At 42.0% G+C, this 12,636-nt stretch overlaps 1 protein-coding gene across 2 annotated transcripts in view; it reads right to left on the bottom strand.

Moving 5' to 3' along the window:
- Window positions 1-1,861: 1,861 nt before the first annotated feature.
- Window positions 1,862-12,636, bottom strand: part of Angel1 (angel homolog 1) — a 25,293-nt gene continuing 14,518 nt past the window's right edge. For both annotated transcript variants that reach the window (XM_004624731.3, XM_023702306.1), the window contains exons 8-10: window positions 4,948-5,017; window positions 4,327-4,490; window positions 1,862-3,859 (exon numbers count right to left, since the gene is read on the bottom strand). In XM_004624731.3, coding sequence (XP_004624788.1) covers window positions 3,699-3,859; window positions 4,327-4,490; window positions 4,948-5,017 — 395 coding nt within the window. In that variant the 3' untranslated portion in view covers window positions 1,862-3,698. The remainder of the gene's footprint in view (window positions 3,860-4,326; window positions 4,491-4,947; window positions 5,018-12,636) is intronic.

The following is a 12,636-nucleotide window of genomic DNA, read 5'->3' as shown; positions in this document are numbered from 1 at the left end:
AAAAAAAAAACAAAAACCAGTCCTTTACTTTGGAGCTACACCAGGGCAGGAACTGGAAAAACCAAATAAAACCCAGCAGCACCCCAGTTAATTACTTCCCTTCTTGGTCTCCAGCTTCAAGCTGCTGCTAAGGTTGCCTTCCCAGGCCCCTGCCAGGTGTATGCCTGTCTCCCTGACCCCCAGAAATGCTAGATTCAGAGATGCTTAGGTGTGCGGAGCGGCAGAGTCAAGGCTGAGCCCAAGGTGAGTCATGTAAATAAGTTGTTGAGACTACACCAGAGCCAGCCCAGCAGGTGTCTGGCCTTCGGGCTCCACCCTGTTACAGACAGCACAGATGACTCTAAAAATACTTCACTTTCAGTATTCTCAGCAAAACACTGAGAACCTACACGTTCAGCCCCATTGCACGCTTTCCCCTTTCCAGTATACATAAAGACACAGACCATGCTGGGTTGTCGCTGCCTCTCCATCTGACAGATCAGGTGCAACCTGGTCCCAGCTTTCCTTTTAACACACGTCTGGTTTTTTCTTAATCTCTTTCCTGTCACCCCCTCTCAAGAACCTGTGGGGTGCGTGGGCCACAGCACTTAGGCTGGCAAGAAATGAAGCAGAGTCAAGACTCTCAGCTTGCCTCTCTGGAATTTGTTTCCTCAGCGGTAACAGCACAGTCTGAAGGACAAGTGAACTGGCCCCCACAGTGCAGTCCCTATGTCAACAGCAGTGGAACCACAGCTAACACAAGCGTTGTGCCCATGTTCATGACTGAGGTAACTGGAATCTCCCATACCAGAAAGGAACTAGACCTCAGATCTCGGAACATTCAAATCTTCTAAGCCCTGGCCCAAATCCAGCTGAGGTGGGAAGAACTATCTATGCTCTAACATAGTGAAGGACAAGCCTGTGGCATACGTATTGAAGCTGCGGTTTGTAATCACTGAAAGCTCCAAAAGATTTGCTAGCACTACCCTAACATCTACTGGAATTCTTAGTGTCCTTTTCTTATTACAGCACAAAGCAGGTCGGAAAAATCCAAATAAGTAGGAATGAGTATTACTTTAATTTCCATTTCAGCAAGGGATGTAAACGGAGATGCAAAAGATAAAGTAACTTATCTACAGTCACCAATCAACTCAAAGGTCAAGTGTAGGGTCCACGTTATCTGTTTAGTAAAGGCAGAAAAATTCACGTGGCTTCACTTAACTTTGGCTTGAGTTTACTGCACAGGGAAGCTAGAGAAGGACACAAATACCAGCGGCAGTGGGCCTGGTGAAATGTTTCCAGTGACAGATGGCCCGCAGCTCAGCCTTGGCTCCAGAGTGCAAGAGATAATCAGAAATACACACTTGGCAAGAAGCATGTGCAGCATGCTTGCTGCCTCATGCCGCTGCCATGGCTCTGACCAAGAGAACACACATCTACCCCACCAAAGTCATGGCAGGAGGCTTTGCTCAAGTCCCGTTCCTCCCAGGCCAGTGCCATGGGAGGTTAGCAGAGGTGGCTTACAATAGCTTTACATCTTTTTTTTTTTTTAGTACAGGGTCTACAGGGTCTCACTATGCAGCTTGGACTTATGGTGATCCTCCTGTGTTCAACTTGCCAAGCGCTGGGATTACAGGCATGCGGCACCATGTGCCGCCACACCGTCTCAGTTGCCGTCTCAGCACACCCCAGGGCAGGGACCCACACAGCATTTGGTGCCAGGGATTGAACCCCGGTACCTGTGCCTGCCTAAGCAGAGTAACTTTAAATATTGAGACCCCACCCTGAAGCCCAAAGCTCCTCAGTTCTGCCTCTCTGCCCACATCTTCCAGGCACTCTCCAAATCCCAGCCTCTTCCAGATCCTAATGAAAAGACCAACAATGAGGAGGAAAGGTAAACCTTTATTTGGAAAAAGTTGCCCCAGTTCTGCAGACTTAGTGCAGCTTAAACGACCATTTAAAACTCTTATTTCATTTCTAACACAGAAACAAAGAAAACAAGTAAAAGTCAAGGTTGGGTGCTTGCCATCTTTGGCTGTTTTTCACCCTGCAGTTGTGGCAGAAGACACCAGTGGTGTCCTCTCTCCCAAGGGACCAATAGAACACTGCCTTGAGGCCATCTCAGGAGGTGCCCAAGGACACAGAGAGAGGGGCGAAATGAACAGTGGGCTGCGGTCTGCCAGGCCTGGGGCTCAGACAGGCACATGCTAGGATCCCAGACACAAAGCTAAAAAATAGACAAACATAGAAAAAGGACTCTCCCCAAACCTAGGCATGGAAAGCTTACAACCAGGAATGCACAATTCAAGTTGGGTCTTTGGCTTTCAAAAAAAAGGAAAGAACATTAAACTCTAGCCATCTGGCCTTAACTTCAGCCCCCTGGCCATTCCCTTCTGTCTCCTCTGAGGGCTCAATGGGGGAACAGCAAGGCAAACTAACAAAGGCCAGCAGCTACTCTGAGTTAAGGAACATAAGGGGAAGCACTGGCCCAGGAGCAGTCCAGGCCACCTCCCAGCAATGGAGAATAAGGCATGCAGGTGACATGGTGTGGGCCAGGAGTACAAGTGGGCAACAGTACCATGGAGGGGAGGGAATGGAGGCAGGACCCACCAAGACCCTGTTAGTTAGAGTAAATCCTCAAGCATGGCCACCCACAGTTCTTGCACTAGTTTTACCCAAAGCCACCATTTTCTGGGATGGTATGACATGACCTTCTGCAAAGAACATGGAAGGGATGAGGGGGGAGGGAGGAGGGGACAAAAAATAAAAAGTGGCTGGAGAAAAGAATAGAAAACTGCTTTTTAGGTGTGCAGAGGAAAGACAGCAGCCCCTCGGTTTCTGAGTCCACCGGAGGCAGCTGATGAGCCCATCTGCTCTCTCCTACCGGGACTCCACCTTACTCAGTGACACAGAGTCCGGTGAGACGAGTTTCCTGAGGTTCTTTTTCCTCATCCTTAAAGTTTTAAACTTCATATCACAGTCCCAGCCCACTGAATTTGATAAAAGAATTCAAACTTCTGCCTCCCCCTCAGGGCAGCCTGGGAAAAGCGGTGAGCTAGGACTGTGGGGAGCTCTGGGACAGAGGCAAGAGCCCACATGGCAGGAAGTCACCACTCACCCAGTCTCCAGCTGTGAGGCCCATTAGTTCCCAGGCCCTCAGATAACAAGTATATACCCTGGTTGGCTGGATGATGACTGGTGCAACTCAAAGGAGAAGGGTCCCCACCCCACTGCCTGCCACCTGGCAACATATGGCCACAAGGCCATGCTCTTAACCTCCCCTAGGCCACAGCCCCTGTATGAAAAGTGGTGGGCATCCCCGGGCCAAAAAGATGCACATCCTGTGTGCATATCTGCCAAGAGGGCTAGGCCCACAGGTCATGAAGACATGGGGAAGAATGGGTCAGAAGGTACCCCCAAGAAACAGCCTGAAAGCAAATAACCAATATGATCAAAAGCTCCCAAACCCTGGTAATTAAAAGTTAAAGGGGAGCACTTGGTACATGAAGGGAAGAGGGAAACCTGCTTCTGCCTCTCCCAGGGCCACTGAGTATGTGGCACAGGATTAGGGAGCGGCTGGGGCAGGGCAGGGACCAGAAACAAGAATGTGGACAGGCTGAAGGGAATGAGATGAGGGATGTGCGCTTCCACAGCGCAGGGCATTTCCAGTCTCTGATCCAGTGAGCTCTTCCAGAAGAGGAGCTCTCTCCCCTGGGCTGTCATGGGGCAGTGACTTCCATGCTGAAGCTGGCTAGCAGGCAGAGATGGTCTGAAGAGCAGAAGGGGTTGGGCAAGCCATTGGCAGCCCAGAGAATCTCTTCAGAGAGGAGGGAGAGGCGGCCCAGCAGCTTAAGTGTCCCATCTCGAACCAGCCTGCCATCTGGGGCACAAAGCAGAAGCCAATGGGCAGGGCAGGTCCTCTGGGACCCACACCTTCTACACCCTACATCCCTCAGCTGCCCCTACCCAGCCCACCACCTCATGCTTTTCCTCAGAAACCCCCATGATATCAAGGAGTGGTAAGCTGCTGTGGCTGCAGGTATGGGCTGAGGAGAGAGGAAACAGCATCTCTAACCTTACCCAAAACCACTGACTAGCTACCCCTGAACAAATCTAATCACCTCCTGGTGCTCTGTTCTTTCTTCTAAGGCAGGGATAGACACTGACTGTCCCACCCACCTCTCTCTGATGTTTCAAGGGTAAAAAAAGGTAGCTTATGAGGAGAATAATACGGACAACTAGACCCAGGCTAGGTCCCAACAGCCCAAGCCATACCACCAAATGCTTCACCTACTATCAGCTATTCCTGGGAAGGAGGAGGTGACTTCTAATATCCCCCAAGCTTACCAGTTCTGTTCCCATTCTCACATGACTCATTTGAGAAAAAGATATAATCCACTGTCATTCCAAGACCTAAGGGCATTGTGGTGACCTCTGGGCGGCCATGCTGGGGCAGGAAATGGGTATACACTGACGTCAGGTGGAGGCAATGCTGAATGGTGCCTATAGTCCTATAGAGACGGGGGAGAAACATCAATCAACAAAAATTACGACATTACCCCTAGTCACTTTTTCTGAGTTTTACTAAATAATTTTTCATGGGATGCTCGCAAATGACTCAATCTCAGCAAATATTTTACAACTGATAAGAGACGGTCAGTCTCAGCTAAAATCAGACAAGTGAGACCCCTGACATCGCTCAGCCTCACTCTCCACTTGCCAGCTGGTAAAGTCAACCCAATGCACCCATCTCCAGGCCAGCAAGCTTGCTATGAGGCTAGGCCCCAATCCTCAAGGAAGAAGTAAATGGACTCTGTCTGCAAGAACGTGGGTGAGTCATCTCTTGCTTCCACACACCCGATATGCTCCTTATAAACTTAAGATTATAAGGAGTGGCCCCCAGATCAGCCTCAGGACAACCAAGGAGAATCTCTCACACCAAGGCTGAAGAGAAATGGAAAGGTTTACCTGGGGAAGACAGGCTCAAGCTCAGATATGTCTTCCTCAATGACAGACTCAGACCAACCAGCAGGTCGTTCTGTAGAAGATCAAACAAAAAAAAAGGCTTTTATTACCCACACACAGAAAAACAGCATCAGAGCCTCTCACCTTTAAACTTCCTCAGATCCCTGATCAGACTCATCCAGAAGGACCGACAAGGGGAAAGAGAAAGGTGATACGTGGAAGAAAACAATGAGCCAAGGTCAAGGACCTAAGCCTTGAGCTGGGGCAAGGTGGTACACAGCTGTAACCGCAGCATTCAGGAGACTCAGGTAGGACGGCCACAAGTTCAAGGCCAGCCTAGGATACACAGTGACTTCTAGACCATCCTGGGATGCACAGCAAGATCCTGCCTTTGAAAAAAAAAAAAAAAAGGCCTATAAAATTTTTTTTAAAAGGCCTCAGGCCTCCAACGTAGACACAATCTTCACTGGTTCAGAACTTCTTTAAAGGTCCCCCCCCCCCCGGAACCGGGGCTTAAACTCAAGCTATTCTACTAAGTTATCTCCCCACCCACCCCTCTTTTGAAGAGTGCAGCCACATAATACAAAAATCAAAATGTGAGGAAAGAAATCAGTGAAGTTCCCTTCCCACTAACCCCTAGCTTGCCATTCAATTCCCCTCTGCATGGGTATCTGATGTTACCAAATTACTGGTGTATTCTATCACATGCCATCTATTACGCATGTATGTATAGCATAATAAAAATGTTTAAATGTAAAAATTTATTGCAATAAAAGACATGTTGCAATTAATCCTCCTCAAAATATTCCTACTTTCTTTAAACACACTTATCCCATCATTCTTGCTATTTCATGAAGTAGCTCTGGAAATCCTTTCATGAATGCCTTCAGCTGCACTATCTGGACTACCTTGATGTACTGGAGCCATGCAAAATGTTTACCTTCCATGATTATTTTCACTTTGGGAAAGAGCCAGAAGTTGTACAGTGCCAGAACTAGTGAATAAGGTGCATGAGGACACACCGTAATATTTTTACAGGCCTTCCTTTCTATTGGGTGGCAGCTCTTGGCAGCAGCATTCACTGTATTTTTCATTATCCCCATAAAGATATGAAAGACAACTTTCAGGACTGCTTCACAAGTGGCAAAAATGAAAGGATTAATGTGTTCAAAGTAAGGGCAAGTATTCTGAGGGGAATTAATGGCAATGTGTCTTTTATTGAATAAAGATTTTTTAAAACTTAAACATTCACCATATTTTTAGTCATCTTTTGTATCTATCTGCAGATACATAGGTATATGCATATACACACACACCAACATACACATATATATGTACACCATATACACACACACATAAAGAAAAGAGGAAGTTAAAATACCAACATCAAGAAAGAAGTTTCAGGGGCCGGGGAGATGGCTCAGTGGGATAAGCGCTTGCCTCGCAAGTGCAGGGGCCTGAGTTCAATCCCCGGTTCCACCAGAAAAAAAAGAAAAAGAAGTTTCATTACTACAGATCCTGACAATAACAAAGACAAACCCTTAGCTAGACTAAAGAAGAAAAAATACTTAAATTACTGCAATTAGGAATGAAAGGAGAGTCATCACTATCAACCATACATCAGGAAAAGACTATAAACAAATACTATAAACAACTGTATTACAAACTTCTAAACAAACACAATTTACGTAAACTGATTCAAGAAGAAATAGAAAATCTGACTAGGCTGAGACCCAGCATGTTGGAAGACGAAAGCAAAACCTTCAGTATGAGCCCAGCAACCTGACAGAACCATGTCTCAAAATAAAACATAAAAAAAGAGCTGAGGGCCTTTTTACCAAGATGGCGCCGAAAGCAAAGAAGGAAGCCCCTGCCCCTCCCAAAGCTGAAGCCAAAGCAAAAGCTTTGAAGGCCAAAAAGGCCGTGCTGAAAGGCAACCACAGCCACAAAAAGAAGAAGATACGAACGTCGCCCACCTTCCGCCATCCCAAGACACTCCGGCTCCAGAGGCAGCCCAAATACCCTCGGAAGAGCGCCCCCAGGAGAAACAAGCTTGACCACTATGCCATCATCAAGTTCCCCCTGACCACAGAGTCCGCCATGAAGAAGATTGAGGACAACAACACACTCGTGTTCATTGTGGATGTCAAAGCCAATAAGCACCAAATCAAACAAGCTGTAAAGAAGCTTTATGACATCGATGTTGCCAAGGTCAATACCCTAATCAGGCCTGATGGAGAGAAGAAGGCATATGTTCGACTGGCTCCTGATTATGATGCATTGGATGTTGCCAACAAAATTGGGATCATCTAAACTGAGTCCAGCTGGCTAATTCTAAATATATACTTTTTTCTCAGTAAAAAAAAAAAAAAAAAAGAGCTGAGGGACTCAGGTCAATAATTTCTGACATTGCCAGTTAAACAGAAGACCCAATGCTATTATGGGCTACTGGACTCTTTTAGAATATTTTGCTGAGTTTACACACCTATAATATTCAATAACGGAACTTAGAAAAAATGGGGTATACCTATGAATGTCCATTTTGTATCTGTGTATTCAAAGTGGTTGGGATAGATATATAGTTGCATTCTCTTAATGAATAGAATGATTTGTTCTAATGGTGTTTGTAAATAGGATCACAAGTCCGCATCTTGTACAGCAATTAACCACTAAGAAGAATATATGCAGTGTATCATTTGTTGAAACTGTACTTCCGATTTGATTTGAAACTGTCTCATTGCTATCTGTTTATCAATAAAACGTTGAAGAAAAAAAAAAAAAAAGAGCTGAGATGTAGCTCAGTGCAAAGGACCTGGGTTCAAGCCCCAGTGTGGGTGGAGAGGCTGTAAACTAATGTCCAGGTTCAGATGGCTTCACTGGTAAATTTTACCAAACATTTAAAGAATCTTTTACAAACACTTTCAAAATCTAAGAGGAGACATTTTTTCTAAAACATCCTACAAGGCCAATATTACTTTCATATCAAAACTAGATGAAAACATCACAAAGAAAACTACAGATTGGGGGGGGAGAGAAAAAGAAAACTACAGATCAATATCCCTTATGAATATAGATACTGAATTACTCAATAAAACACTAGCAAGTCAAACTCAAAAAAATACAAAAATGATTATGCACTGTGACAACATAGCACTTATCCCAGGAATATAAGGTTAACTAATATAATACATCAAATTAAGTATTTTTAAGGACAAAAACCATTATTATCTCAACATGAAAGACCTTTGACAAACCCAACATCCTCTGATGATTAAAAAACACTCAAAAAACTAAGAATATAAAAGAACAACTCCAATTTTGTAATGAAAATAATTTACGAAAAAGTCCGCATTTATTCTATGATATCATAAAAGTGAAAGACAGAAGCTTTACCCCTGAAATCAAAAATAAAACAAGGACATCACCACTTCTAGTCAATATTATAACAACAGCTCTAGTAGGGTAATTATGGAAGAAGAAACAAAGGGCACCCACACTGGAATAAAATAATTCTATTTCTAATTGCAAGATGACCTGATCTTATATGCAGAAAATCCTAAGAAATCCACTAAAAACTATTAGGATAAATCAGTACAGGAAGAGTTTGTGTAATACGCAAAATCAATATAAAAATAATCATATCTTTATACACGAGTAGTGAACCCAAAAAAGAGATTAAAAAGATTTCATTTATAACAGCATCAAAAAGAATATACACAAATTATAAATATAAACATTAAAATAAATTTAACAAAAAATGTGTTAATACTAGCACATTGAAAATTATAAAGCGTAAGAATTTAAGATCCTTTTTTTTTTTAATATAACTTTATTTGTTTATTTATTTAGTGTGTGTGTGGCCAGTTCAGCCCACCAGGGGGCGGGTCTGGCTCGCATGTGGTGCTGGGGATTGAACCGTGGTCGGTCTCTGCTTTTGCTTAGCTTAGTTTGTTCTAAGGAGGTGCTTTAGACCACTGAGCCATCTCACCAGCCCCAAGAACTTAAGATCTCTGAATAGAGTGATTTGTTCTAATGGTGTTTGTAAATAGGATATCATGTCCGCATCTAGTACAGCAATTAAACACTAGGAAGAACGTATACAATGTGTTATTATTTTTTTTTTTTAAGGAATTTTTTCTTTGTTTATTTGTAGTAGCTTTTGAGACAGGGTCTTGCTAGGCAGTCCAGGCTGAATTTGAACTCTGTGTAACCCGCAATGTGTTATTATTGAAACTGTCCTACCAATTTGATTTGAAACTGTCTCATTGCTATTTGTTTATCAATAAAATTATGGGGAAAAAAAAGAATTTAAGAAGATCTTAATAAATGAAAAGATATCCTATGTTCACTGATCACAAGTTAACACTTAAAATGCTATCGCCCAGGGGCTGGTGAGATGGCTCAGTGGTCTAAAGCACCTACTTAGAACAAGCTTAGCAATGCCCAGGGACCATGGTTCAATCCCCCAGCACCACATGCCAGCCAGCCCGCCCCCTGGTGGACTGAGCTGGCCACACACACACACACACACACAAATAAATAAATAAAATTAAAAAAAAAAATAAAATAAAATAAAATGCTATCGCCCAAGTTGAAGATTTACAGATCCCTACTAAATCCAATCTTGTTTTGAGAAAACTTAAAAGCTGACCATAAAATTCATAGGAAATTCAAGGGTACAATAACAGTCAAAATAATCACAAAAAATAATAAAGAGGCTATAACATTCCTTAGTTTGGAAATTTCATTTTTTTGTTTTTCAAACACTATCATTCTTTTTTTTTCCCCATAATTTTATTGAGAAACAAATAGCAATGAGACAGTTTCAAACCAAATTGGTAGGACGGTTTCAATAATTAACACATTGTATACATTCTTCCTAGTGGTAACACTATCATTCTTAAATGACAGCATATAAGAATAGATATAAAGAGGCAATGGAACAGAACTGAAAGTCCCAAGACATATACATCTATGGGAAAGTGATTGCTAATGGGTCTAGGGCTTCTTTTGTGAGTGAAGAACAGGTCTACACTTACAGCCACTAATTACAGTTTAAATGGATGGATTTTATAATATGTGCATTTCATCTCAAAAAGGATAAAAGAATGTTACGAGCAACTTCATATCAATAAATTTGATAATTTAAATGTTAAATTTTTTTCATCATATTCTGTAGGGACTTAAAGTTCAACATATCAATACTTGATGAAAAATACCTGTTCCATGTTATGCCTAAGATGTTTGATATTCAGACAGATAGTGAGGTTAAGCTTAACAGCCTACATTGTATGGTAATAACAATAAGCTTCTCTTCTGGAGGGTTAACAATCTAAGTTTGCAGATCAAAATTAGAGAAAAAGGAGGGCCGCAAGGAAAGCCCACATTTTGGCCCTAGCCTTCCAAGGTCAATTAAGACTCAGGACATATGAGAACTTGTACTATAATGTCATGTAACTCAGTAGTGTCCCAAATTTTCTGATCAAGGAGATTATGGGGCCAAAGAGGAAAGTGATCAATGATGTAGAGTGTGCCTAAGGCGAGTCACATGGAGAGAAAACATTCTCTCAGGCTTTCACAGAGAGCACATTGGCCAAGCAATGGCCGTGACTCATCCACATAGCTGACACTGACAAAAGTACTACAATCTGAGGTACAGGACCTCAGGATAAATCCCGAGGGGATTTCACTGACCTTATCAGACACAAAAGCTGCAACTCTTGTTGCATTGGTCTTGCTTTATCTTGGTCTTAACCAACCAGCAGAAAAGTATAAAAACGAAGTATAAGAAGTAAAGCCATGCTGTTATGTTGAGCTGTAGGGGACTCAGGTCAACAATTTCTGACATTGCCAGTCAAGCGGAAGACCCAATACTATTATGGACTACTGGACTCTTTTAGAATATTTTGCTGAGTTAACACACCTATAATATTCAAATAACGGAACTTAACAAAAAAAAGGGGATACAGATGAATGTCCATTTTGTATCTGTGTATTCAAAATGATTAGGATAGATATATAGTTACATTCTCTTAATGAATAGAGGGATTTGTTCTAATACTGTTTGTAAATAGGATATCATGTTCGCATCTTGTACAGCAATTAACCACTAGGAAGAATGTATGCAACGTGTCCTACCAATTATTGAAACTGTCCTACCAATTTTGTTTGAAACTGTCTCATTGCAATTTGTTTCTCAATAAAATTATGGGAAAAAAATTTGATAATTTAGATAAAATAAAAGTCCTTTATATATCTTACATTTTCCTGTTAAATTTCTATATTTTTCTTTTTGTTGCTATTGCAAGTAGGGCATTTTTATTATCTTTTAGCAAATACAAATATTTATATATGAATACTACTGATCTCTACATATTAACTCTATATCTATCTACTAATTCTATTTTTTTGGTTTTTGGGTTTTTTTATTTTTATTTTTTGGAGGAACCAGGGATTAAATTCAGACCCTTGCGCTTGCCAAGGAAGCGCTTATTCTACTGAGCCATCTCCCCGGTCCCTATACTATTGTTTTTAGTTGGCTCTCTTGGATCACCAGTTAAATAAAAATATCAGAAAGAAATAATCTACCCTCTGTAGCTTTACACCCTCTGTAATCTTTTAAGGACTTTTTAAGACAGTCTCAGTAGGTTGCCAGGCTGACGACCTGTGCTCAAATGATTCCCTCCTGCTACTCTATCCCGCAGCTGGGATTACAGGAACTGGCTACCATGCCCAGCTACACTTCTGAATTTTTTTATATTGCTATTTTCTACTTTCAATTCTGTCGACTGATATCGCCAAAGACATGATAATTGTTGTCCTTTATCATGTTCCTAACTTAAATAAGAATTCTACTAGAGCTTTTTTCTTTAAAATGCTGATTTTTGGACCTGAAATAAATATACTAACAGTATAAATTATTGTTTCGTGTGTATGTGTGTCGGGAACCGAACTCAGGACCTCAAGCATGTCGAGCAGGCACTCTGCCACTAAGCTACAGCCCTGGCTATTCATTCTATCTTTAATGTGGGTTCCTTTTAAAAGAGTATACAATAGATGGGGAATTTTAACAATTTTATAAAACTGTCTAGAATTTTCTATAAAAACCTTTAACTACATCCCATAAATACCATCTTTTAATTATTATTTATTAGATATGCTATAGTTTCATTTTAGTTTTCCTCTTTATCCTAAATTAAATGTCGGGATGATAGTATTTTCTTAGGTGTTTCTAATTTCTGATTTTTCTACATCTGTTCCATTATCTAACACATGGTCAATTCTAAAGAATTTCCCAATGACCTATTTTTAAAATGTCCTTTTTTTTTTTTTTTGCCATTTAGGAGAATTTATTAAAATGTCTCAGAGTTGGGCTGGTGAGATGGCTCAGTGGTCTAAAGCACCTACTTAGAACAAGCTCAGCAAAGCGCAGGGACCACGGTTCAATCGCCCAGCACCACATGCCAGCCAGCCCCGCCCCCTGGTGGGCTGAGCTGGCCACACACACACACATAAATAAATAAAAATTTAAGGGCTGGAGAGATGGCTCAGTGGTCTAAAGCACCTACTTGAATCAAGCTTGGTGAAGCACAGGGACCACGGTTCGATCCCCAGCACCACATGCCAGCCAGCCCCGCCCCCTGGTGGGCTGAGCTGGCCACACACACACAATAAATAAATGTAATAAATAAA

This window comes from Octodon degus, unplaced genomic scaffold (assembly GCF_000260255.1).
Source record: "Octodon degus isolate 3935 unplaced genomic scaffold, OctDeg1.0 scaffold00007, whole genome shotgun sequence".
Classification (NCBI taxonomy): domain Eukaryota; kingdom Metazoa; phylum Chordata; class Mammalia; order Rodentia; family Octodontidae; genus Octodon; species Octodon degus.
Note: the sequence above shows the minus strand (reverse complement) of the source record. Positions and strands in the feature narration are given on the sequence as shown.